The following is a 26,573-nucleotide window of genomic DNA, read 5'->3' as shown; positions in this document are numbered from 1 at the left end:
GCCCAACCTTGCCCCTCTCCAATATCTATTAGGTAATGATAAGAGCGTTGCAACAATAGGTGGAATATACCGTCCTAAGGCCCTCTATAGAAAGACCTATTTAGGAGTAAATGTCAACACAGTACCTTCAGGCAGCCGTGCGTGTAGGTTGCCTGATCCATACAACTTTGGATGAATGTCAGGGGGGTGGCCCAGCCCTGCCTCTTCCTGGCAAGGACGGGCAAGGACGGGCAAGGACGGGCCCGCCCTTGGCCCGGGCTTGGCCCGGGCGCGTCCCGCGCGGCAGGAACGCTGTTTAGTTATAAAGGGCTCCTGCCCCTGCCACACCTCCTCGGACCTCTGACGCGCTTCCCGCGACGGCGGGAGCACAGATAAAGATTTAAAGGGCTCCTGCCCTCGACACACCTCCTGGAACTTCCAACGCGCTACCCGCGGCGGCGGGAGCGCTGTTTAGTTATAAAGGGCTCCTGCCCCTGCCACACCTCCTCGGACATCTGACGCGCTTCCCACAACGGCGGGAGCGCAGATAAAGATTTAAAGGGCTTCTGCCCTCAACACACCTCCTGGAACTTCCAATGCGCTACCCGCGGCGGCGGGAGCGCTGTTTAGTTATAAAGGGCTCCTGCCCCTGCCACACCTCCTCGGACCTCTGACGCGCTTCCCTCGACGGCGGGAGCGCAGATAAAGATTTAAAGGGCTCCTGCCCTCGACACACCTCCTGGAACTTCCAACGCGCTACCCGCGGCGGCGGGAGCGCTGTTTAGTTATAAAGGGCTCCTGCCCCTGCTACACCTCCTCGGACCTCTGACGCGCTTCCCGCGACGGCGGGAGCGCAGATAAAGATTTAAAGGGCTCTTGCCCTCGACACACCTCCTGGAACTTCCAACGCGCTACCCGCGGCGGCGGGAGCGCTGTTTAGTTATAAAGGGCTCCTGCCCCTGCCACACCTCCTCGGACCTCTGACGCGCTTCCCGCAACGGCGGGAGCGCAGATAAAGATTTAAAGGGCTCCTGCCCTCGACACACCTCCTGGAACTTCCAACGCGCTACCTAGTACTAGTATTACATTTATTAAGGTGGCGTAAATCATTTTGCTAAATATTCCTAAAGTACCATACTTTTTCTCTAGAGTTCCTACAACTATTTTTCACAAATGTTTCCATCTTAAAACACACATTTTTCTTCAGCAGGGTCTGGTATTGCCTAGAATAATACCTCTACTGCAGGAATCCATTTGTGATCCCATGGTGATTGATTCATATAACTGATGTTTCACTTAACCTTTCAACTTTCAGAGGGCCCATATAAACAGCTCAATTGAGTTAGTTAACACACGATCATGTAAATGCCTCTCAGCACCAAGATACATAGGTGAAAAACATTAAGGTGCTGGGTCCCAAATGCAGGACAGTTACTGTAAGGCAGATGTTTTGGCTCCAGGTAAACCTGGGCCTAGAGTGGAGCTGGCAGGGATAGAGCAAAGGAAGAAGCAATTCAGAGAATGTGACACTGATCACACTTTATTTACAGGAATCACCTGAGATGAAGTGGCTGGACCTGCCACAGGAACCCACCTGAGAGAAAGGTGCTGGATCCTGCACAGGAACCCCCTGAGAGGAAGGAGCTGGACCCTGCACAGGAAGGCTGTTTATGTTTCTTGCCCTGAACTGTGCCCTCAGGGCACCAGTTGGTGTGGTGTACTCTAGAAGGTCACAATTACTATTCTCCAATCCTATAATATTTGGGAAAGAGCAACATCCCTCCAAATATTTCAGGAGGCTTATTTAATATTTCGACTCCAATCTTGGAATATTTGGGGCAAGGTATAAAATTCCCAAGTATTTTTGGATGGCCTGAAAAGGAGTAATTTTGATTGGAGAACGTGCTTCCCTGAGAGCGCAGCTCAGGGAAAAAAATAGGAATATCACACAGGAACCACCTGACAGTAAAGGGCTGAGCCCTGCAGAGGAACTTACCAGAGAAGAAACTGACATACTGAGATGGTGTTCCTGTTTGATGGCCATCTTGGATGAAATCTCAAAGATGAGATGAACTGATGCTTTTATTGCTCAATTGGATCTATGCAAGTTATTCCGGACCAAGAAGCCCTCAGGTCGAGCTATACAAAAACACCCTCTATTAACACTTTTTCCAATCACTGACTAAACAGCCTTGATATGGCCCTTCCTGATGCTCCTTATTTGTGCCAATGTACAATTTCATATTAATATTTTTCTTTAAGCATTTGTTACATTCATACAGCTACAGCTACCTGAAACCCTTTCTCATGCAGAATTGGAGTTCTCACTGAATTCTGTTTTTAGAGCTTGACATTCTATGGCAAGCCAGGCAAAATTATTCCACGTCCTTCCAAACAAACTCCTACTGGGCTTCTTTACAAGCAGCCTATTTGTTACCTCTTGATTCACCTTTTTTTTTAAACAACATTTCTTTACAAGGTCATCTAATTTACTGGCTCTGTTACACTTAGAAGGTAACAACCGCCCAGTTTGAAGGATTCAAGCAATTCTAATTCATAATGTGAGCAACTGACTCTCACTATTAAAGCTTAATGATATAGTAGATCAGTTGAGACACTTTTCCCTTTTACAAGTATGCAGCTTATCTACAAGCCTAAGATGACTGGAAAGGATTAGTATATTTTTTTTAAACAAAAATGGGAAATATCTGCTATAGCTTTGCTTACAGAGATACTTATAGTTGAATGAGTTTTGGAGGACTTTGAACAATATGTCCTATTCTTCATTAATATCATCCATTATTTTAGGTGGTATGCCACCTCCCTTGCAATTGTATTCTACCTGGAACAAAAAAAATACAACCGTCTACAGCAGGTCATTGTAAACTGTTTACTTATCCACTGATATGCCCTGAAAAAATGTCTGAACCAGTCAACTGGGTGGCTTCAATGATTTCTGATCAAAATATTAAAAAATTAAAAAATCATACTGAGAAGAGATCAGCACACCATATCTTCCATAGTATTGCCATCAATCATTCTTAAACCAGGAATGTGGAATTCCAATCGCCCGGGACATCTTGTTTGGGGTCAAGTTTTTATGTTTACTTTGTCCTTGGGACAAGTAGGCCCAACCCCCTGCAGCACAAACCCTTTGGCTGCCTGTTTACAGAGAGCTGAACTCTCTGCAGTTGAGGTAATGTGTTTCCAAAAGATAATGCTGTTCGAACTTGTATTTATGGTTCATTATTTGAAAGCCTTCATTATTAGGGTGCGTGCTGTAAATAAATGTTTTAAGGTCACACTTCACTACTGACGTTGGTTCCAGTACAAAAAAAAAAACGTGTACACACATGTTTGAAAAGTTTAGGCTAAGAGGCTAAGTATAATGCTCCCAGAATGCTCTCTGATTATATGCAAATGAAGTGTCATTTAGTAAAATGTGTTGATGCATGCTAGCATTTCCCAAAAATATTTCTAATGGAAAATCAGTGTAACCATTTTCAACATGATTATGGGAAGCATGAAAATAAACAAACACTGACAAAGCCAACTGATCTGACATATTTTTATAAGTCTTTTAGTTTCATCAATGCAGGTCTTGTTTTGACATGGCTTTTGTAACACTTTATTGTTGTGGGAGCTACCAGGCCCTCAACATTGTAACAAACATTGGCAAAACCCCCCCAAAAAGTTTTTGAACTCTTAAAGCACACGTTGCCACCAGCGGCATAACAAAGGCCCCGCAGCCGCCCTCCAGGGGGCCCCGTCAGCACAGCACCTGCCCTGAGTGAGTCTGGAGAGGGGGCTCCTCCATGTTCTTTGCAAAGGGGCACCCTCCAGTTTCGTTACGTCACTGATTGCCACTGTAGTTCCTGACACTGAACAAAACTACTTTGTGTGGGAATATGCTCCTTGTGGAAGAGCAGAATGCGATCACTCACAGTAAAGCCAGCCGAAAGAGAGAGAAATAGAAGTTTAATAAAAACAAAATGTCTTTGTTAACACCAGACCTAATTAGGGACCAAGACCCACATGTAGGTAGCTTTTTGCATGTTGCAAACAGCGACTTTCGCTGTTTGCGACATGCAAAAAGCACATTGCGATGCAAAACCCAGTTTTGCGATTCAGTAACCTGGTTACCGAATCACAAAACAGGTTTGCGACTCGCAATTAGTAAGGGGTGTTCCCTTCCTAATTGCAACTCGCAGTGCAATGTAGGATTGTTTTGTGACCGCGAACGCGGGCGCAAACCAATCGCAGTTTGCACCCATTTCAAATGGGTGCTAACACTTTCGCAAAAGGGAAGGGATCCCCATGGGACCCCTTCCCCATTGTGAATGTCACTGTAAACATTTTTTCAGAGCAGGCAGTGGTCCTGCTCCTAAAAAATGAAACGAAAACGTTTCATTTTTCGTTTTTGTTATGCATCTCGTTTTCCTTTAAGGAAAACGGGCTGCATTACAAAAAAAAACAAAAATAACTGCTTTATTGAAAAGCAGTCACAGACATGGTGGTCTGCGGTCTCCAGCAGGCCACCATTCGTGAGGGGGGTCGCAAATTGCGACCCACCTCATGATTATTCATGATGTGGGCATTTGCGAAGCCCTTGCGAATCACAGATGGTGTCAAGGACACCATCCTACATTCGGATTTGCGACTCGCAATTTGCAGGTCACAAATCTGAACCTACCTACTTGTGGCCCCAAATTCTTAAAGAAAGTCACAAAAGTGCACCCATGGTATATGTCGTACCCCTATAAAATATTTGTGAACTGTATTTTAGCGTGGGTAACTACGATGTGTAGATTTGCTCATGTGAAAATCTATTGAGCATCTGCAAGTTCATTTTCCCTCCAGCAACTTTCTTCCCAACCCTGGAAGAAGTTCTAATTCTGCCATTGTCAGGAGTAAATGTCCAACCTTTCTTATTATGGGAAAATATTAGAGAGAAGCTGGTAAAAATCTTTAAAACATGCAGGTTAGTAGGTTTGCAGACTCAAAGGCATTCCAGCCCTGGAACTATTGCTTACTGCTTCCTCCAGCCCCAGTATGTAGATCTGCAGAAAGGTGGCAAAATAAGGAAATTGCTACAGTAGGGATTGAAACTCCAAGTATTCAAGCCCTACTATGGTAGTAGCCCTGGCATAATCAGAGAGGCTATTAATTGCTGCCATAATTTGTCGCCACACTACATGGCACCAAAGGGACAAGTAGATCTTTTTACAGGACAAGTAGATTTGAGAAGCAACCTGTCCCCTGGACAAGTAGATATTTTAATAAATTCCACACCCCTGTAAACTTATTACAGTAATTTAGCTTCACTTAGTAGACTATTCATGCTATTAAAGTTTCAACTAGGAAAATGTTTTAAAGTTCCCATCAACAACTTTACAAACTAGGAGACAATTTGTTAAATGGTGGATCTAGCATCAGGAGACCATCTTTTCTCTCAAGTCAACAAAAGGAATTGGTCATGCAAAGATGTGCACATATGTGAAAAAGAAAACTGTCAATGACAAAGCAATTTCATAAACCTATGCTAACAAAAGCAATTAGGCTTTACATACTTTGTGTCATTTTCCACTTTGTAGCTTAGCAGCGCAGCTGCCTTCCAGACCAATTATTTACAATGTACAAAGAGTGGACCTTGGGCAGGTCCCTTCAACAATTTTGCGTGCTTGGGTTAACTCTCTTGAGCCACTACTTTGAATAAAGGGAACCCACACCTGGTTTAATCAGCAATTCAAAGCTTAACTGTACAGGACATGAGCAGTCTGGCCATTCTCCACTACAATGGAAGGAGATGTGCCACGGGCAGCCGCAATGGAACAAAGGGCTGTGCTGGGTTAAGAAGAGCAACGGTGTGGCACACAGTGCCAGGACAACCAGGTAGCATTCAGGACTAGCACCGCTGACCTTAGCCTCTCTGGAAAAACCACAAGTGGTGCAGTAGGGGGTGGAGAATCACAAGCTGCTAGGCCTTCGCTCTGAACAGTGGCCTCCAAGAACAACAGATCCTCAAGTTAGACAGTCCAGGTAGGGTGGACGCTCTACTTGAAACTGCTGAGCCAACCAGTCCATCGATAAACAGACCAAGTATGCCCAATCAATCACAGTTTTGTGCTGGCTAGACTGTATGAGAGCAGGCCGCCCTGCACAGTGTTGTCAACTTCACTTCAGGCAGGCTTGGATGAAAGGCCCATCTCACAGAGCAGAAAGGCCTCGGGGTGACGTGTGAGGGGTTTGCAGGGCAGGCCAGCCTAACGCCTCCCAGTACCCCAGGGAGTACAACTAGATGAGAAACTTACCTCTAGTACCTTGCCCCTACTAATCTAGAGAAAAGCCATCTGCCTTTCCTGTATTCCTTAGAAACTGAGTGAACAGAGGAGTACATTTGAGCAAATGTGTCCATCCTCCTTGAACCCAGGCTGGGCTTGGTAAGTCAAATGAGCCCTCAATTGGACTTTCAGGGCAGCCCAGCCAGCTCCCCGGGCAGGCCTTGCCAAGCCTTTGCAGCACCTGGGGAGAACAACCAGAAAACAAATGGGCATTTAGTGCCTTGCCCTTAATAATTTGGAGGAAGGCCACTTGCCTTGCTTGTAATCAACGTACACCATGTGACAGAAGGGGACATTTGAGCAAAATTATCTGGCCTGCTGGCTGGGCTTCATGAGTCAAATAAGCATGGGTGGGGGGAGAGTGATGAGGCTGGTATGTTATATTTATGCTGTGTATTTGTTCTTTAGGATTCATTTGCTTGTTTATAAAAGCTGTGTCAGCCATGTTGGATTTTCATGTGCTAACACCAATAAAATGTTTTTTTTTTATTTTTTATTTAAAAGATAGAAGTCAAATGAGCCTTTAACAGGACTTCCACTGCATCCCAGACATCTAGATGTACCAGGAATTAAAGCATGATTAAAAAGGTGCTGCCTGACTTAGCTGCTGCTTCAATTGTCTAATAAGGCCCAGCTCTTTCAGATCCTGCTTCTGCACTGGACTGAGGCTCCCTGTTTTGTCCTCATCACACTCCTGTGTCCTGAACTCCGGCCTTCTTGCCCCTTTGCTCTTTTCATGTCTGCCTCTTTGCACTTTTTTGCCTCTGATCTTTTTTGTCAACCTTTGCATCTTGGTAACTTTTTTTCCATTCTGTTGCACCTTCTGCCTCTTGGGCACTTTCTTCTCATGCTGCTGGATTTTTTCTCCCATTTTGCTCAACACTCCTCCTCTGCCCCTTTTGTACTACCTTCACTCTGGTCTTGCACACCTTTTGGCCGGCTATGTCTTGTTAAGTTGTTCTTTTTTTTTGCCACTTTTCCCCTTTTTTGTCTTTTTGACTGTGTTTTGTCACTTTTTCCCCTTCTTTTTGCAACCAGCTGCAAACACTCACCTGCTTCTTCCCGCATTCTTATCCTGCCGCTCACTCCTGTCACTTACAGTCTTCCCACAGGATCTCCGCCCCCTTCCAGACTATCTTAGTAATGGCAGCACCGCAGATGTATATCAGCCGCCGTCACACCAAAGGCAAGACATCTCCACCCAAGACCCCTGGACCTCTTTCCACCACAGAAATTCCAGAACATACGGTCAATGACCATGAATCCCGGATGTCCTTCTGGTCACTGCTCCTATATCTCCCACTTCAACACTGAAGGTATGTTCCACTGCGCTCCCTGCTACTTCTCTTGCATGCCCTCACACCAATAACTGTCACCACCCTTCCCTTCTCCTCCCACATACATATAGACAACACCCTGAGCTCAACTCCCAGTCCATCCTAACTTGCCTCCTCCTCAACACTTGCTTGATAGGACATGTCATCGAAGTATGGGGCATTGTGCACAATCTCTCCTTGGACCTTCTCTTCCTGAGTGTACCTTGGCTAACCCAGACTTCGGCCTCTGGCATTGTAGAAGCTATCCCCACCCGCAGCCACTCTGCCATCAAAATCGCAAGACAGGGCAGAACCAGGAATCACAGAGGAGGACTAGTCATCACTTATAATGAATACATCCAGTGCTCCTAGCCCACACCACCACATATCTCCTCAACCCGGTCTTTACCAACTTCCCCGGCATCATGGTGGGAAACCCACACCCCTCACCTGAACCGACCACTGCCTTGTCCACTTCAGCCTACACCTCCCCCACCAAAGCAAGACTGCAGACACCAAAGCAACTTAATGTAACTGGAATAGAATTCCAAGTAACCATAGACCTCAGAGATCCAAACCAGCCAAACTAAAACCAAGGCTCCTCCCGATTAATCATCAACTTCAATGCTTGGACTACCTCCTATGCAAACTCTGGCCCCACTCAAAGCCATCATCACCAGGAACAGGCCAGGCAGTAAGCCATATGGAACACAAAACTGCAATTTTCACCATTGTCGACAGCAAGAATGGCGGTGGAGACACACCCACAATGAAAACAGAAGCACCTACAAATCAGATCGCCAGCACCACCACCAGCATTTTAGATCCACTAACAATCACAGGAGACCAAATATATTAATAACAGCTTCAATAACGCCAAATAACTTTTCACCATAGTAACACAGACTTCACCTGCCCTGCCACAAGATACACAACTGTCACCCCATCACATGATCTCTGCACTCAGCCCTCTCAGTACTGCGTTGACAAAATCAGCACCATTTACAAATTTGCTCTCCAACCAGACCCCATCCACTTTCACCTCATTTCAACCTGACCAAATGAACTCTAGCACAGGGAACGCCCTCATTACTGCCACTGATGACAGCTGCCTGATCAAGGGTAGAGGAAAAAATAAAAGTACTCATCCTGCTCGACATCTCAGCTGCTGTTGTCAGTTTCCCACCCTATCCAACATCCCCATGAAACCAGCGTACAGGGACTCCCCCTCCAATGAAAGAGTTCTTCCTCACAGGACACACCCAGTCTGTCAGGCTGGCACCACACACCTCAGCTGCAGCCAGCTCGATCTGCAGAGTACCCCAGGGATCCTCACTGAGCCTGAGCTGTTCAATGCCTACATGGCACAGCTTGCCAACATTGTCTGTGCACACTGAATGAGAACCACCTCACACAATGATGGCACCCAGCTATCCTTTCCCTCTCCACCACCAACATCCAGATGAGGTTCACCAGCTATCTTACAGGGGTGTGGAATTTCTATAGCCCGACTCTGAGGACATATTGTTTGGGCTCAAGGGCAACAAGTTTTCATGTCTATTTTGTCCTTGGGACAAGCAGGCCCAACCCCCTGCAGCACAAACCCTTTGGCTGCCAGATTACAGAACTGAATTATGGATCAATGAAAGGGCACTGTCCATATGTTAATGCTGTTCGAACTTGTATTTATGCTTAATGCAAAGCCTTTATTACTAGGGTGAGTGCTCTAAGGAAAAGTGAGCTTGGACTGCACTGCTGACAGTGGTCCTAGCATAAAAATGTGTACAGATGTTTTCAAAGTGTAGCAATATGAGGTTATATATAATGCTCCCAGAATGCTCTGTGATTAGATGCAAATAACTGCAGAAGTTTGAAAGCATGATTGATGAGTCTTTGCTTAAAATTAAATGTTCACAAAAATTGCAAATTGGAAAAAAAGAATTCCTAAACTACTGTTAAATTTTAGGTACCATTACTTCAAAGCATCACCTACTAAAATGTGGTGATGTATCCTAATATTCCCAAAAAGTATTCATAATGGAAAATTCAGTGCAACCAGTTTCAACATGACACAAACATGAAAATAAACAATCATTGGCATAGCCAATAGGTATGACATTGGTGGTCAGACTTTTGTTTTGGTCAATGTGTGGCTTGTTTTGACATTGTTTTTGTAAAACGTTATTGTTATGGGAACTACCTGGCCCTCACCTTTTTAGCAAACATTGCCAATAAGCAATAATATTTTTGGTCTCATACATTCCATAGTAGTCTCTGGCACTTAAAACTACTTTGTGTGCTGATATGCTTCTTGTAAAAGAGCAAACTGATGTATTTCACAGTGAAGCCAGTCTTGAGAGAGAGAGAGACATGTTTAATAAAAACAATAGGGTCTTGTGAAATTCAAGACCTAATTGGGGGCTCAATCCTTAAATAAAGTCACAAAGGTGCAACTAAGGTATATGCTATTAGATTAGTGCAAATTTAAGGCTTTCATGAATTCACAATAATTTACAGAAGTAGGCTAGGAAATAGTACTCCTAGAAAATATGTTTAACTGCTTTTTAGCACGAACAAATATGCATGTATAAATTTGCTCATATGAAAATCTGTTGAGCGTTTACAAGTTCTTTTTCCCTCCAACCACTTTTTACCCCAATTGTGGAAGAAGATTTATTTATGCCTTTGTCAGGGGTAAATTTCTAACCTTTCTCAGTACAGGAAAAGATTAGAGAAAAGCTGGTGAAAACCCTGGAAACATGCAAGTTAGTGTGTTTGCACAGACTCCAAACCTGGAACTATTGTTTAATGCTACCTCCAGCCCCACTATGTAGATCTGTAGCAAAGTGGAAAAATGCGGGAATTGCTAGAATTCAAACCATACTATAGTATGAACCCTGGCTGAATCAGAAAGGCTATTATAAGAGCTCTATACAATGAGATTGGTGCCATAATTTATCGGCACACTACGTGGCACCAAAGGGGCTAGTTTTTTTTTTCCAGAACAAGCAGATTTGTGAAGCAACCTGTCCCATGGACAAGATAATGTTTTATTAAATCCCACACCCTTGGTCTTATGTTGAGAACTAGATGAAGACCAAATGCCTAATACTCAATTTCAACAAGACAGTGGTGGTAATCCTTGGAAAGGACACCTCGCTATAGACCCACGTCTTGTCGAGTTAGGACCAACACCTAGCCCCTCTAACCAAGCCAGGAACTTTAGAATAGCAGTGGACAACCAAATCAATGACCACCACAGTTGCTTCCTCCTGTTTATACTCCCTCAAGCTCAACAGAAAAATCTTCAAATGTCTCCTGCTCAACACAAGAAAAAACATTACCTGGTTGCCAACCAGCTGGTCTACATAAACACTATGTCAACATCAACATCTTATCAAGATACGCCAGGTCAGTGGTTCCCAACCTTTTGACTTCTGTAGACACCCACTTTATCATTACTGGAACCTGGGGAGTCCCACTGAGTCATTAATGGAAGCTGGTACCTCGGCCTAAACATTGTTGATTAAACTGCAAAACAATACATTCAAAAAGTACCAAAATAAGCGTCACATCAAAGACATACAGAATTGACATTTTATTTAATTTGCAAACAAATAAAAAAATTAACATTTCAATTTTAATAGGAAGATTAGAGCTTTTTCAAATTCAATTGATGCCACATATTATCCATTTTATATTCTGTTTGATGCACCTGCACTGCTCCCATGAATCAATCTGAGGATACAAATTTAATTTTTAGCCTCCAATTTCAAATTCCTTGACATTTACAGTGCGTTTAAAAAATGTCAATTGTACAATTGCGTATTTTATTAATATACACTTTATTAATCTGTTAATATTAGTTCATTTTCTAAGCACTCACGGATCTTCTGAGAATGCGCCACAGACCCCCACGGGTACCAGTACCACAGGTTGGGAACCACTGCTCCAGGTTATTCAGAACCCTGCAGACAAATTTGCACTGATAATCCCACCCTGCATTCACAGCTTCACACACCTAAAAAAGACTTCCACTGGTCCCAGTTCACAAATTTGCACTCTTTCAACTCTTCATGTGCATTAAGAAAAAAACAAGTGCTACATAATCTAGGCAGCACTTGAACAGCCACATCAAAATAAATCTCAACCAAAAACCTTCTGCTTGGCCGGCGTCCTACTCACTTATGTCCCTGCAGCCTAACAATCAGAGCTGATGGGCACACTCATACCAGACTCTCAAAGCCTAGAGTGACCCCCACTCCGAATATCACAGCTGTTAGCTCAATTCTTGAATTTTACAAGAAACTGAAAAACTGCCTATTCCAATAAGCCCCAGCCAGGACTACACCATCCTCTTATGTGCCAGAATTCCCTCCCTGGTGAGATGCATGCCATACAATTACAAACATGCAATCCAATAGTGTATGTGATCCAATGGCTGGACTTGCAGTACAGCCATCTGATTGCACCGTCTTATGAACCATATTCTGCTCGCCCTTAAAGAAGTCAGGGCTGGACCGGGTCCTTAGAGCTAGACTGGAGTAGGCTGGCCCTCTATTTAGTGTGCAAAGCTAGGCACAGTGCAGGGAGTCCAGGCAACCACACATTGGTTTACAGAGGTAAAAACTAGATCACCTAATGCTCTAATTTTTATTGTAGGTTGGTCGGGCAGATAGGCCAAACTTGGAGAAGTGTGAAGCATTTGCTTTACTCACATTATCAATCATGCAACTTACACACTCAAAGGAAAAAAGTAGACTAGAGACCAATTTATAAAAATACTTCAGATGTTTATATCATTTTAAAGACCACGATTATCAAAATTGGTTAAGTACTTTTGGAGATAAGGATTTTTGAAGTTTAATAAAAATAGTCTTTTTGTGCGTAATTACGCACCATATGAATCAATGGAAAGTCATCTTTAAAAATACATATAAAATCACACAGCTGTTTTACCAAGTTCTTCTTTTGTAGGTTGGTCGAGGTCGTCAGTGGGCACACTGTGCCAGCTGGAGAAGTTTGTGTGGCTCCCGGTTCTGGCGGGAGCAGCAGAGAAAAGTCTCTGGAGTTTGTGCAGTGCCACTGTGGGGGACCACTTGAAAAAGGTCTGTACAGGTAAGTTTAAAGGTGGTTCCTTGGCATCCCCTTGAAGTGTCAAGGTTAAAAGGGGTGAGGGACCCTTAGGGCACAGCAGGTTCTTTGGTGCAGGGTACAGGGCAGCCAGGTGCAGAGCGAATCGTTGAGCCAGGAGCTGTGCACAAACATGTCCTTTGGATCTGGAGGTAAGTCAATTGAAAGGTCGCTTACAGGACAACAGGGGCAGTCTGGCAGGAAGTCCAGGGTGTTACTGAAGTCCCTCGACTAGGGCTTCCTCCTGGTCTTTCTTCAGCCCCGGGTAGGCTGGATTTCCTGGTGGTCAGCTTACCAGTACCCACTCTATTGGTATGGTAAGTCCACTGGAGGGCGCAGTGCCACCAAATTTGGCACACTTGCAGGGTGGGTCCTGGTGGTCCTTGGTGTGTGATCAAGTCTGGCTGCAACTTCCGGTTTTGGAGTTAGCGGTCGGTCAGTGAAGTGACCCTCACTGGGTTACTGGTTTCTTCTTTGTTGCAGAGTGGTACCTCCACTCTGGAGGGAGTTCTTGGGTGATTGGTGAAGGCTGGAGGTCCTCTGGGTTTCTTGAGGTCAGTCCTGTTGTCCAGCAGCTCCTCAGTAGCGACTGTCGGGTCCTAGGTGAAGAAGGCAGGGTTTGGCACCTTTTCTTTGTGCAGCAGGTCCACAGGTCTCATACCTTGGATCTTCTTGGTGCTGGTCTTCTTTGTGTCACTGAACTTAGTGGGCGTTTTAGGGGGAACCTTGTAGTGTCCAATGGGACACTTACCTTTGGGTGGCTACACCCACTATAGTGACCACTTCCAGTGGGAAGTGTCGCTTCCCTATTCCTGATTATATTTTCTTCTATCTTAGATGGAAGGAAAAGAGCCAATGAGTGTCCACCTCGCAAGCAACATCTTAGGGGTGGTGCATGCCAGGTGGGGCCACTCCCCCTACTCTGTGTGGTTTACCACCTTTGATCTCGCCAAAAGTGGGGGTTTGCAAAGGGGCTGACCATTTGCTGCTAGCAGCAGGCTTGGGGGTTGAGTTTCAAAGTCGTAAGCCCTTTGAAGCTTGCCGCTAAGGCAGTGCAAATTGCTGAGATAAGGGGTGTTAATACCTAACCTAGGAAGGGCATTGTTCTGCAAACCAGAGAGACAGGGACCTCCCCCAAGGTTTCTGGATTGGGGTGTCTGGAGGTGGCAGGCTTGATAGAACCAGTCAGCAACCATGCCAGGGTAGTTAGCTTTTGAAAGGGACACCTCTAAGGTGACTCCTGGATACATTTAGGAACAAATCCAATACTGGTGCCAGTTTGGATTTATCATTCAGAGTTGTTGGATACCTAACAACCCTGGGTTCAGAGTGACCATAGTGTACGCTGGGAAACTTGTGTTGTCCAGTATCAAAGCACATGTATTAAAATGGCTGCTCTGTTCACTCACTATGTCAAAAGTTTTGCAATGACACAGTGGGGGTATATTGCTCATGCAGCTATGCCCTCACATGTAGTATGGGGCACCCTGCCTTAGGGCTGTAAGACCTGCAGGAGGGGTGTCTTCCCCATGGTAAATGCTGTGTAGGGTGGACAGGGGACACAGGTAGTGTGCCATGTCGAGTTTGTGTTTTAGGTGTGCACCAAGACGCAGCCTGCAATGGTACTGCTGGGTGCATCTGGATGCATGGCCCTAGAGGGTGGCACCATCAGTGCTGCTGCCCTCAGGGGCCTACACATTGTACACCATGCTCTGGGCACCCTAGTACTCTCTTACTAGGGAATTATAGGAGTAGCTAGTGGTGTATCCGATTGTGCCAAAGCATCAAAACAGTTTTAGGGAAAGAGCTCTGGACCAAGGAACCTGGTTAGGAGGGGCCCTGTGCACGACAATTTCTAGGCTACATCAAACATCCAGCAAGAAGTGGGGGCTAACCATGTCAAAAAGAGGCCATTTCCCCACATAGACCCACACCTCAGGCCCGGGGCTGGGTGAACCCTCTTCTGAATTGCCTGAATCCATATTTGCTACTTCCAAACTGGCACTGTTTCTTTAATCATTCTGTGCCGATTGCCCTGTATTCATTGTCCCTTTAAGGTGCTTATGGTAACGAGACAATTTTTGTGCATTTTCTAGACCAAATTACAAAATATATTTTTAGCAGGAACCACTGAGATTTGCTATTCACTGCAAACTTTCACAAAATGCCCCACTTTACCCACCCCCACATCTGTGCTGTACAATCAGTCCCTGTACATTTTATCCCCATCAGGACCTGCCCCATGATATCACTTTCTGCTCTGTACTTCTAAATCATCACTGCCCAACTTGCACCTTCTATCATTGCCTGAACCCTACCTTCATCACTGCCTGTTCTCTACTCATCATTGACATCTCCACACCTATCCACATCACTTTGCCACGTAAACGCCTAACTTCTACCCCCAGCACTGTCTCCATTGCATCAATGTACCATTGTCACAGACTCATTACCTGCACTTTACCATCAATCAGCGCCTTTATTTAACTAACTCCCTATCGCTGCCTACACTCTACCCATCGCTATCTACATGTCTACTCTCTGTGTTGCATAACTTCCACCACTTTACCCCATCCCTGCCAGCCCTACACTTCTTCACTGCCTGCATTCTACTTATTGCTTGTACTGTGCCCGCATCATTGCCTGCACTTTAACCCACCACTGCACACATTCGACCCCCATTACTTTAACACAAAAATGTCTGGATTTAGATAAACACTACATTCACTGCAGCTTCCATCACCACCGGAACATCTTACACCCTAGTACCCGTAATGAGTATTTTACGGGTGCAACATTTTACTATTATTGACTGCACTTTACCACCTTCACTTCCTTCACTACACACTAGCACTGCCTAAATATCAATTGACCAAATAAAAGTTTGTTTCTTTGCAATAGTTACCATTTTCACAACAAGTGCAAGACAATTGGTTGGCATTTTTTTGGGGCGGGGGAGTGGGTGTGTCCAAAGCACATGCATTAACGCATTGGAAGCATAGCATTTAAATCTTAAAGCCACTGCTGTATAAAGATGTCCGTTATCAAAGGAAAGGCTAGTTAATAGCCTTGTTGTCTTTAATTCGCGGTGCTCACTGTTCTGTAGGTGGAACATTGTGGCATTGTTGTGAGATACTAGTCTGCCCTTGGCTGTCTCAAGACTCACACTTTTACCTATAATAAGATGAGGGGTGTTGGAATGTGACTGCTAAAGGATTTATTTGAAATGTTGTTAGTCATGACGCCTATAACAGTGAAAGTTTATTGTTGCGCTCAACCAATTCACTTCAATGTATCCACACAAGCATTTTCCAATTTATTCTTCTATTCACACATCCGCAACACTGCATATGTCCACAAAATGCTGATAGCTATCCTTCAGGGTGCATGTATCTAGCCAACTGAGCCAAAGCCTTAATTTATCCACAAACTGCAGCAAAGCAACCCATAGAAACATCAAACCATGCGTTCAGACGGCAAACACCCACTTATGTTTGTATGTGATCCTATGCGTTGTCTACCTGTTTTGGTCCATATGCACGCGTCTCTTGGTAATGTATGTTTATATAGTATAGGTGCCTGTAGCTATGACTGGCTGTGAAACCAAACTTATGGCTATTGAATATTTTGTGTGCGTGAGACTCTGCACACCTGTCTATGTTCTTTGTCTCTTCCTCTGCATGAGAGGACTTCAAACTGGGGGGCCTCAAGTGATCCCAGGAGGGGGGCTTAGGGGGGGCACAAGGCTCTGGCTAAAAGAAGCATTATACAGATAACAGGGCTTTGTTTTAAGCAGAAGCATGTTATTGCGTTTTTAAAAAGATAACAAAACCTAACTGCAATGTTTAAATAGGTCTAGACATATTTAAACCTTGTCATCTTTATAAAATAATTGTCAACAATTCTGCGGGGGGCCCAATGACTTCTTTTTCAACTGGAGGGGAGGGAGAGGGGGGGGGGGGGGTCGCAGCATTAAAAAAGTCTGGAGACCACTGCTCTGCATTATGCATGCTTCTTCGTCAGGCTCGGTTTTCTTCCTGCGGTCGGAGGTCATGTGCTGCTTCTGAGGTCTGACGCCGCTAGTTTTCCGGCAAAGCCCGCAAAACTAAGTCCAGAAGTAAAAGGGTCAAATGCCCGCACTGCATTGATGAAGGGATTTCATACGAGAACGAGCATCTATGGAGCTCTGTAGTTGTTTTTTTTGCATTCTCGGACAGGTAGCTAGGGGAAGTGGGTGGTTGATTTAAGTACCCAGCGGCAAGGGTGAACGGGCCAGCCACACCCGATGTTGAAACACTGGTGAACTATTGTGTTAGTTGCTAGTTACAATATGCATTGTATATTATAGGTTAGCGTATGTTGGTTTCTTTATAGCTTCTACGTTTTTAGTTATGCAATTACTTAGAAGTAATGCTGAAGCCTTTCAGTAGCCATGCTGATCTAATTATAAGATCCATATACGTTACTTAAATGTAATTTTCCTCTGTTGAATTATGAAAGAGCAGCTCATTTCTGTGCTCGCCCCATACGAAAACTCACTATTTTCTTTATTCAAACATGTATATTTGTTCAGAAAAGTTTGCCAACAAACTCCTTAACAAACATTTCCATGTGCACCATTTTAATATTTTGTCAATGTTGTTTAACGTGTTAATGTTGTTTCAGCTGGAAGTGGAGGTTGGAATCTCGCATGTATACACACTTGAGGATTCCTCAAAAATTCTTCGAGAAGAAAACAGAAGTGGTGTATTTTGCCCACGATGTGTAGGACAGTGTGGTCGTTTTAAATTAAGGGGGTTAAATTGTATACTTATTTGGGTGGGCGATATAATACTGCCTCCTACTAAAAGGCGAGGGTTTCTTGCTTTTGGGCGAAGACTGAACACTACAGCAGGTGTCGGATCTAGTCCCCGTAGGCTCGCTCGCCTTGGGCCTCTACATCCCCCGAAGATGAGATTACAACCCAGTAAGGTAGACAACGGTGCTTGCTACCCCTCACCCGGGATTTCCGCCCAACTGTGCTCACCCGCAGGTCGGGGGGCCTCGTCGCGGTTTTCCTCTTCGCCACCATGGCCATATTGGCAGTGCGGCCTCTGACATCGTAAAGTACCAACGGCGAAGGGGCACAACAGGCCCCGGAACAAGCCCGAGGAGCGCAGCATCCCTCCTCGCCCTCTCCGAAACGTCACCACCAAGCGCAGGGGCGGAGGACGAACGCGTGACCCGGCGTAGTCATCAAACGCCAGAGGTCTGCTTCTGCGCGCCAATTTATCTCCTCGGGAAAACAGAGCCCTCCGGTTTTCCTCGGTACAGCGTGGCGTTCCTCTCCAGCGAATTAGAAAGCAGAAGGTGGGACCGAACGCGCCTTCCGTTTGGGATACTGTTCTGGGGCAAGGGGTACACCAGACGGCACTCGTAATGTTAACGTGTTATGTTCGAAATGGCTGTTTACGGCTTTCTGCTACACAGGGACAAGCCCAGAGGTGTATCATGGCCTAGGTACCTTCATTCAAAGACTCCACCAGCAAGTGTGTTGTTTAAAACATATCTGCCTACTAAGCGGACGATGTGTGTGTATCCTGCAGCTACCATTGACTTTTTTGCACAAACACATCGTATCTTTGAACTTGTCGTTTCTCTTAACATTAGGAGAATGGTCTTTAAAGTACATGGATGGAAAGTAATGTTGACAAAAAATGTCAGTAATTTCCCACTGAAAAGGGTCAAAGGAGCGCACGGCAAATATGTACCTTCAGAATAGCATTTCTAAATTGATGTTTGATTGCCTTCCTTCTGTGAGCTGAGTACAGGCAGAATAGTGTTTGTAGAGTTGTTGTCTTGTCTGCTGCTTTCAGTGAGCTCAGAGCCTGCAGTTAGTCCGCCCAGGAGGAAAGCCTCTCTGTAAAGTATATATGAAATCAAAGTAAAAAGCTCGTTACACTACAGAGGATGGTACTAGCCTGGGACTAAAACTAGTTGTGCGACACTTTCCTGTGCTACTGAAAAAGCTTGCAAGGCAGTTGCATTTTCAGTTTTTGAACTAATCTTTTGCTTTTGTTGACCTATGTCTTTTGTGCAGTGAATTTTCGACATAATGCATATGTTAGGTTGTGGTACATATTCACATATTCTGACACATAACTATTTGTATGGCCTTTAAATACTGTTGAAGTTTGTGTACTTACATCATAGATAAGAGGTTGCTTTTTTGTGATTTAGTTGGGTCTTTATTAGTGTGAGTGGTTAATGTGCTGCTTCCATCTACCTGTACTTGTGTAGGAATGGTTAGTGTTTGATGTATGCATCCGGAGAACTTAACTAATTTGTGCACATGCTTCCAGGGAGGAATGGTATGTGTGTGGTAGTCGAACTCCAGTAATTTTCTGAATCCCAGTATCTTGCGCTCCCCAGCCTTTTCCTTGGGCAGTTCAGCTCTCGTTGATATAGTAAAGGGACTACCCTCCCCATCAGTAATTTAGCAGAGTAGTATCAAAATTCGAAACTGGGACCACTCAAGAACTGAGCTCTAGATCAAAATTAGGTTTAAAGGTTTAATACAGATTTGTTATTGAAATGATACAGAAGGAAATGCATAAATTGCCACAAAGGCTCAATACTGAATCATGAAGTAATAATGCAATCCCTAGATAAGCAATTGAGTCTCTCCAGATTTAAAGTATAACTAATTAAGAGTATTGACAGAATCCAGATTAAGGAGGAAAAAGTCTCAAAATAAACAGACAGCGTCTCCGGAGAAAAATGAGAAGTCACACACAATTTTACAAAACCAGGAGTATTTACACAGCAATTAGGAAAACTGCAGATTCAGCATGGTAAGATCATGGTTACATCATGCGGGCAAATCAAAACCAGCTTCATATTAATTTAATCATCTTAACACTAACCTAGTTCTTAAGGTAAGAGAAATCTTCCACTTGCTTCTTCAGCAACTGCATTTCAGAGATGTACAGCATAATGTGAAACACTCCTCAAAAAATAGCTCATAGAATTGTGTTCTTCGGCACGCCTACATTGGAACTTCCAGCAGATTCCTCCAAATGATGGATCAGTTACACAATAGAAAGCTTCCTTCACGGTAGATGCTTTCTAATAAAACTGTCCTTAAGTGTCATAGCACCCTGTGCTTCGCATAAACTTTGGGGCGAGAAGACTCATAGCAGGTCACTAATTGGGAGAGGGAAATGAGCAAGAGCAAGATGAACAGAACACCAGGAACTTCGTCCGTTTGAAATAAAATGATGTCTTGCACGAAAATGTGAACTACACTATATTATTAATCATACTTCTAAGTAGAATAATCAAATTGTTTTAAATGCAACATAATTTGTTCATCGGTTACAACGATATGCATCATTAAAAACACTAATTTGCACAAATAATTTGTCACCTAAAATTGTACATTTAAAAAAATAAACTTACACATGGGCATTTCCTGCCTCGCTCGGTATGTTTCAGGTAAGTGAGTGTATGACGTCTTGTTACGTTCCACAGTAACACTTTTAAACCAGAATTGTTTTAAGATGTTTGTTTTAGTATGTTGTGTGTTGTCATGGAGTGAATAGGAAATTGCTTTTGTCAGCTTGGTGAGGTCCATTTATATGGTGCCTTTGACTTGTGTTGGTGTCAAGAAGACAGGGATTCCAACCAGACCTTGGAGGAGATAACAGACAAACCCCATGGCATCGTTACAGGATTCCCCGGTTCCATTACTAACCTTCCTATTCTTTATTTACAGCCCCAAAAGCAAGGTCAGACAATAACGCAAGGGACATCAGGAATCCCTCCATTCCACTGGAAATGTGAATGGACTAACGCCACGCATAATTGGAACTGGGAGGAGGCTGACACCTAGTGTACGAGATGCAGTCCCTTTAAATTTGATAGTGAGGCAAGTCAAGACAGTGTGCAGGCGGAAGACAGAGGAGGCGCTCCAGATACAGAACGAGCCAGAAGAAGACGTAAGGATAACCTGACGGGTACTGCCAAGGAGCCAGGAATGTTGGATGCCCACGTGGGAGGCAGTCCGGAGAGGGCTGTTCACATTGGAGGAAAAAGTAGTGGAGAAGCCAGGAGGCCACCGGCAACGCAAAGCGTCAGGCTGTGCTTCTGGAGGAGCGTGGCTTTCTCAGCTACGGGTTCGCTGGGTAAATACAGGAGGCAGGAAAGGGAGATGGATGGGACAGGGCATTAAGAGGGTCATTATGACCCCGGCGGTCAGTTATAATGTGGCAATAGTACCGCCAACAGGCTAGAGGTACATACCGCCACATTATGACATTGGCGGGTTGGCTGCAGCCAACCCGCCAATTTACGATACCGACCGCCACGGCGGTAGTAGGCGCAGGAGGTGGAGATAATAATCTCCAGCCTGGCGACAGCTATTGTACCATTGGCGGCATCATGACCCTGCCTACCGGCTTGGTTTTCGTGGCGTTCACAATGCCACAAAAACCATGGTGGTAGGCCCTACCAGTGACAGGGAATTCCTTTCTGGTAGGAGACCACCCCCAACACACTTGCAGACACGCACCACGCATACACACACTCTCTCACACAGGCGTACACCCATTCATTCATGCATGCATACATTCATTCTCGCACACATCTGTACACACATTCACGCATTCACATTTCCATTCATACACGCATTCTCACACATGCATACACACTCGCAAACAACACTACACACATATTCGCATTCACTCACACATTCATGCACACACCCCTCAGAATTCTTTAGTGACTAAAAAGAGGCATATGATTTAAACTTTTTTTTTTTTTAAATGCGTTTCTTTTCTTGTGATGAAAAGAAATAACCACTGTACAGATCTAGTGAACTAGACTTGATGTTAATAAATCAGTCGCCAGTCGTGGAAAGGGTATGCAGAGTCATGCGCGTGCAGATGTTATGTTCACATGGTGATGGGAAAAGGCTACTTAAATGCAAAAAAACACTGGTGCTAATTCCACACAGACCACACTCCCTGTAACCAAGGATCTTACCAAAAAGAACACTTACATGTGACCATTTCCCTTCCTCTGAGGGGGGTACTCCAGTCCGGTGGTCCTGACTTCCTGACAACTAGAAGGAGAAAAGAAGACAAACGTTACAAGCCAGTTCTATCCTAACCTAACCATGGAAATCAAATTTATAAGTAAACAACTGACAGTGATCCGCGTCATAAATCCTGCTTATTTAACACATGGTGGATAATAGGGGCAACCCTCCATTGAAGCAAAATGGAGGCAGTCTTACATCACTTGGTGCAGCAACAGAAAACTGGAATGGGCTCTAAAGTGTCAGACGTCCTCTGCAAAAGCCGATCGGGAAATCTTCAGCGATGGTATGAAAGCCCATGTAGAGAGCCTACGTGGCTAAGGACCAATTCCAGCTCACCTCCAACTTATCCTGGACTCAAGGCACAAGGTCTATGGGACCCAGTGTCGCATTACAAAAATATGTCGCACAAGATGATCCAGATGCATTTTTGTTAAACTTTGAAAGGGCTGCAAGGACAAGTGCTTGGTCCCCAAATGGCCTTTTTTCCTTGCCCCCCTTTTAACAAGAGAGGCACAAGTGGCATATCAGATTGCTAACACCAGTGGGAACACCCCTTATGAAGAAATAAAAACAGTAATCGTAGACCTTTTATGAATGGATGCTGAATCCCATTGAGAATGATTTAGGAAGGAAAATAGGTCACCAGGAGACAACCCCAAGACCCTTTTCTTTAAACTAAAAATGGCAGCAGATAAATGGTTAACACCGGGGGAGAGTAGTAAAGAGGACATTATGAATCAAATATATTTAGAACAATACTTGGAATCTCTACCTCTTCTCACTCAAAATTTGCTACATCAACACACTAATCTTTTGGTTGAACAGGCCGTAGAGATGGCCACAACCTTCTCTAGAGCACAATCATGTATCTGTTCTTGGCAAGCGGACCGGGGTCATCAGCTGTTTACCCACAACTGGTCCCAGGAAAATTTAGAAAAAGATAAGCAAAAGGGCTAAGTCCTAGATGTAGGAGTTCTTCGTAATCTCCCTTGAGACATTATTTTAGGTACTAACAACTCTGGATTCCTAGACGTATTTATCACCAACATAAAGCATGCAGAATCACAAAAGAAAATTCTTGAGGAGCCCTCTCCAAAAATACCCTACTCCGTCCAGAACCGTGGGAGATAAATAGAAATTTCAGGCACACTGATGTCAATGATGCCATGTTACAAAATGCTTGGCAAGAGGCATGCCGTAATGAAAACAAACCCCAATTAATTTGTTCGCAATTTATCATAAAAAAGGATTGTTATAAAGAATAGGCAATGACTGAGAAAATCCTCAATTGTTAGTACCACATAGATTTCGAGAGCAAATTATGTTCTTTGCTCACTCATACTTATTGGCAAGACACACAGGGACCCAAAAAACACCCAAGCAGTTCTGGGCTGTTTTATTGGGCAGGGTTTTACACCACCATAAAAAAAAAAACTTGTCAAGAATGTGATGTGTGCCATAAGAAAATCCCTTATTGACCTCCACCCGTCCCCCTCCAACTCCTTATAATCGTCAGAAACCCATTAGAGTGACTTGGGATGGATTTGATCAACCTCTCCCAAGTTTTAGTAAAGGAAACCAATATGCGTTTGTCATTGTAGAATGCTCAACTTGATTTACCAAGGCCATACCCTTACGTTCCCGACAACCATAAACATAGCCTGATCCTGATACAAGTCTTCACCATAGTAGGCTTTCTTAGAGAGATCCTTACAGATCAAGGGACCCCCATTGTGCCCCAACTGATGCAGCAGGTGTATAAACTGTTAAACCTAACAAACAATAAAGCATCTGTATACCATCCACAGACAGACGGTCTAGTGGAAAGATATAGAGTTTCCTTAAAGCTCACATTAAAGAAGATGCTAACACGTGAATGGAAGAATTGGGATCAGCTCCTGCCACTGGCCCCCTTTATTATTAGGGGACAGGCCCAGTGTAGCTCGGATGCTCCTTCTTTCAACTACTATATGACAGACAACCATGTAGCCTTTTGGAAATGACAAAAGTATGGGAGAAAGATACAGGATAGGAGGCGGGTAGGTTACTGTACTATGCCAATCAACTACGGGCTAGGAATGGCAAGCTCGGAAACCTTGCATATACTAACCTGGAAAAAGCCAAAGAAGACAAAAAACTCTATGATAAGGAATGAAGTGGCATAATTATCAGGTGAACGACTGGGTGTTAGTATTGCTACCTACCTAAATGAAATTGAAACCGAATGGAAGGTACCATATAAAATAGTAGCCAAAATAGGTAAAGTCACCCATCGCCTCCAAATTTCTCTTAGGAAGGAGCAAAATTAAAAATGATCATGTGAGTCTGCTGAAAAAATGGTTAGGACCCTTCCCAGAAAAGGTTCAGGTCCTTCAACCAGTGGTGACAAGCCCAAGAACTTTGGAACAATTACCCATTAATTAAGTTGTAATGAAGAAACAGAGGGCCGAACTTATGTCCATCCTTCGACCCGTTGCCCCTGTATTTTCTGACCGTCCCAGACAGACACACTTAGCTGAACATTCTATTCTGACTCCAGAAGCAGTTGTGGTTAAACAGAGACCATATAGAAGGCCTGCAGCATGCAGGGAAGCAATACAAAAAGAATGGAGATTGTTAAAAATGGGAGTAATACAACCATCCCAGAGTAATTGGTTGTACCCCATTGTGCTAGTACGATTAGATTCTGCATCAATTTTAGAGCAGTAAACAGGGTATTAAAGTTTAAAGCTTACCCCTTTCCAAGAATAGACAAGTTGCTAGAGAAGTTGTCCAAGGCCAGATATTTCACCACCCTGGATCTTATTACAGGGTACGGGCACATACCCCTTAGGAATGAGGACCACAAAAAAAATCGCCTTCTCTACCCCCCTTAAGGTTATTCAAATTCACTGTCCTACCTTTCTGACTCCACGGTGCTTCCACCACATTCCAGAGGCTTATGAATAAGGTCCTTCAAGTTAATCAAGCTTACTCTTCAGCTTTCCTTGACAAGATTGTTCTTTTGTGTTCAACATGGGAACAACACCTCCTTCATTGCCAAAGAGTCCTTCAAGAATTACAAAGAGCTAATTTACACATTAATGCAAAACAAACAAAGGCAGGATACAATAAGGTTAACTACCTAGTGTACGTCCTTGGGAATGGACTGATTGAACCTCAGGAGGAAAAGATATGAACCATCATAGAACCAACCCTCCCCAGAACCAAAAGAGGATTCAGGGTCTTCTTTGGCCTTGGCTTTTATCGGAGATTAATTTCTCAATATTTAGACATCGCCAGACCCCTCACTGATCCCATGAAAAAGGTTATTACCAACAAAGACTTACAGAAACCTTCAGTTAAAGTCAGGCAGGCATTCCAACAACTCAAATAAGGCATCACCACTAGCCAGGTATTAACCTCTCCTGATGTTAATAAGATGTTCATCTTACAAACTGACATCTCCAAGATTGGAATGGGGGCAGTCCTGTCCCAAACTAATGAGGAAGACCTAGACGTTGCCATCCTGTTCATTAGCTGCAAGCTGTTTCTGCTTGAACAAAGGTACCCTGTTATTAAGGAGTGTCTGGCAATAAAATGGGCTATAGAAAAGTTGAAGTATTACCTGGAGTGTAAGCCTGTTATCCTCTACATGGATCATGCCCCGCTAACCTGGATGAGCCAGAACAAGGAAAACAACCCGAGGGTGTTGAAGTGGATCCTATCATACCAACCCTCCAGGTTCGAGGTATGACATCGGAAGGGTAGTGCATAAAGTTACTCTGATTTCTTGTCTCTGTTCCCTCTTTTCCCTGGGTTGGGGATGAGTCAAGAAGACAAGGATTCCAAACGTACCTTGGAGAAGATAACAGACGAACCGAGGTGGCATGTTCCAAGATTCCCTGGCTCCATTACTCACCCTCCCATTCATTATTCACAACCCCCAAAGGAAGGTCAGGTAAGAACGCAAGGGACGTCAGAAAGTACCACCGTTCAACCAGAACTGGGAAGGGACTAATGCCACGTATGATTGGAACTTGGTGGAGGTTGACACCCAGTATATGGGTCATGGTACCTTTAAGTTTGAAAGCGAGTCGAGGCAAGCCAAGACGGTGTGCAGGCGTAAGATAGAGGAGGCGTTTTGGATACAGCGCAAGCCAGAAGAAGACTGGAGGATAACCTGCTGAGTAAGCCGGGAGCTGACGAGGAGCCAGGAGTGTTGGATGCCCACGAGGGAGATAGAGAAGGCTGTTCACATCAGAGGAAGACGTCGCGGAGAAGCCAGAAAGCCACTGGCAACGTGAAGCGCCGGGCCGCGTTCCTGGAGGAGCATATCTTTCTCAGGTAATGCCTAGATTTCCAGGTAAATAGGGAGGCGGGAAAGGGAGCGGGAAGAAACAGGGCTTTAAGCGCCCTCCCCTGCCAACCTCACTCTAGCTGAGATCCAATAGCAAAGCAACTTCCACGCCCCGTAGGTAGCTGGCCTGGTGTGTGGTGAGCACCTATGGCGTTACCACCTTATATCAGGTCCAAGTATCCCCTTATTAGTGCGGTGTAGTCAGTGTCAAGGAAGCCAGGCTTGCTAGAGGTAGCTGTGGATGAGAAGCCAAAACATATGTAGGAGACATGCAAAGCTTATGCAATACCACTGTAGTCACACAGCACTTACACACATGAAAGAACCACACAGTGATACAAATATGAAGGTACTTTATTATGGTAACACAAATACCAAAATAC

At 44.4% G+C, this 26,573-nt stretch overlaps 1 protein-coding gene across 2 annotated transcripts in view; it reads right to left on the bottom strand.

Annotated features, from left to right (window-relative positions):
- Positions 1-18,062, bottom strand: part of LOC138300865 (RNA exonuclease 1 homolog) — a 1,124,016-nt gene extending 1,105,954 nt beyond the window's left edge. For both annotated transcript variants that reach the window (XM_069240707.1, XM_069240715.1), the window contains exon 1: positions 17,796-18,062. In XM_069240707.1, coding sequence (XP_069096808.1) covers positions 17,796-17,931 — 136 coding nt within the window. In that variant the 5' untranslated portion in view covers positions 17,932-18,062. The remainder of the gene's footprint in view (positions 1-17,795) is intronic.
- Between the last annotated feature and the right edge of the window lie 8,511 nt (positions 18,063-26,573).

This window comes from Pleurodeles waltl, chromosome 1_2 (assembly GCF_031143425.1).
Source record: "Pleurodeles waltl isolate 20211129_DDA chromosome 1_2, aPleWal1.hap1.20221129, whole genome shotgun sequence".
Classification (NCBI taxonomy): domain Eukaryota; kingdom Metazoa; phylum Chordata; class Amphibia; order Caudata; family Salamandridae; genus Pleurodeles; species Pleurodeles waltl.
The sequence above is the reverse complement of the archived record's forward strand: the minus strand, read 5'-3'. Positions and strand labels throughout refer to the sequence as shown.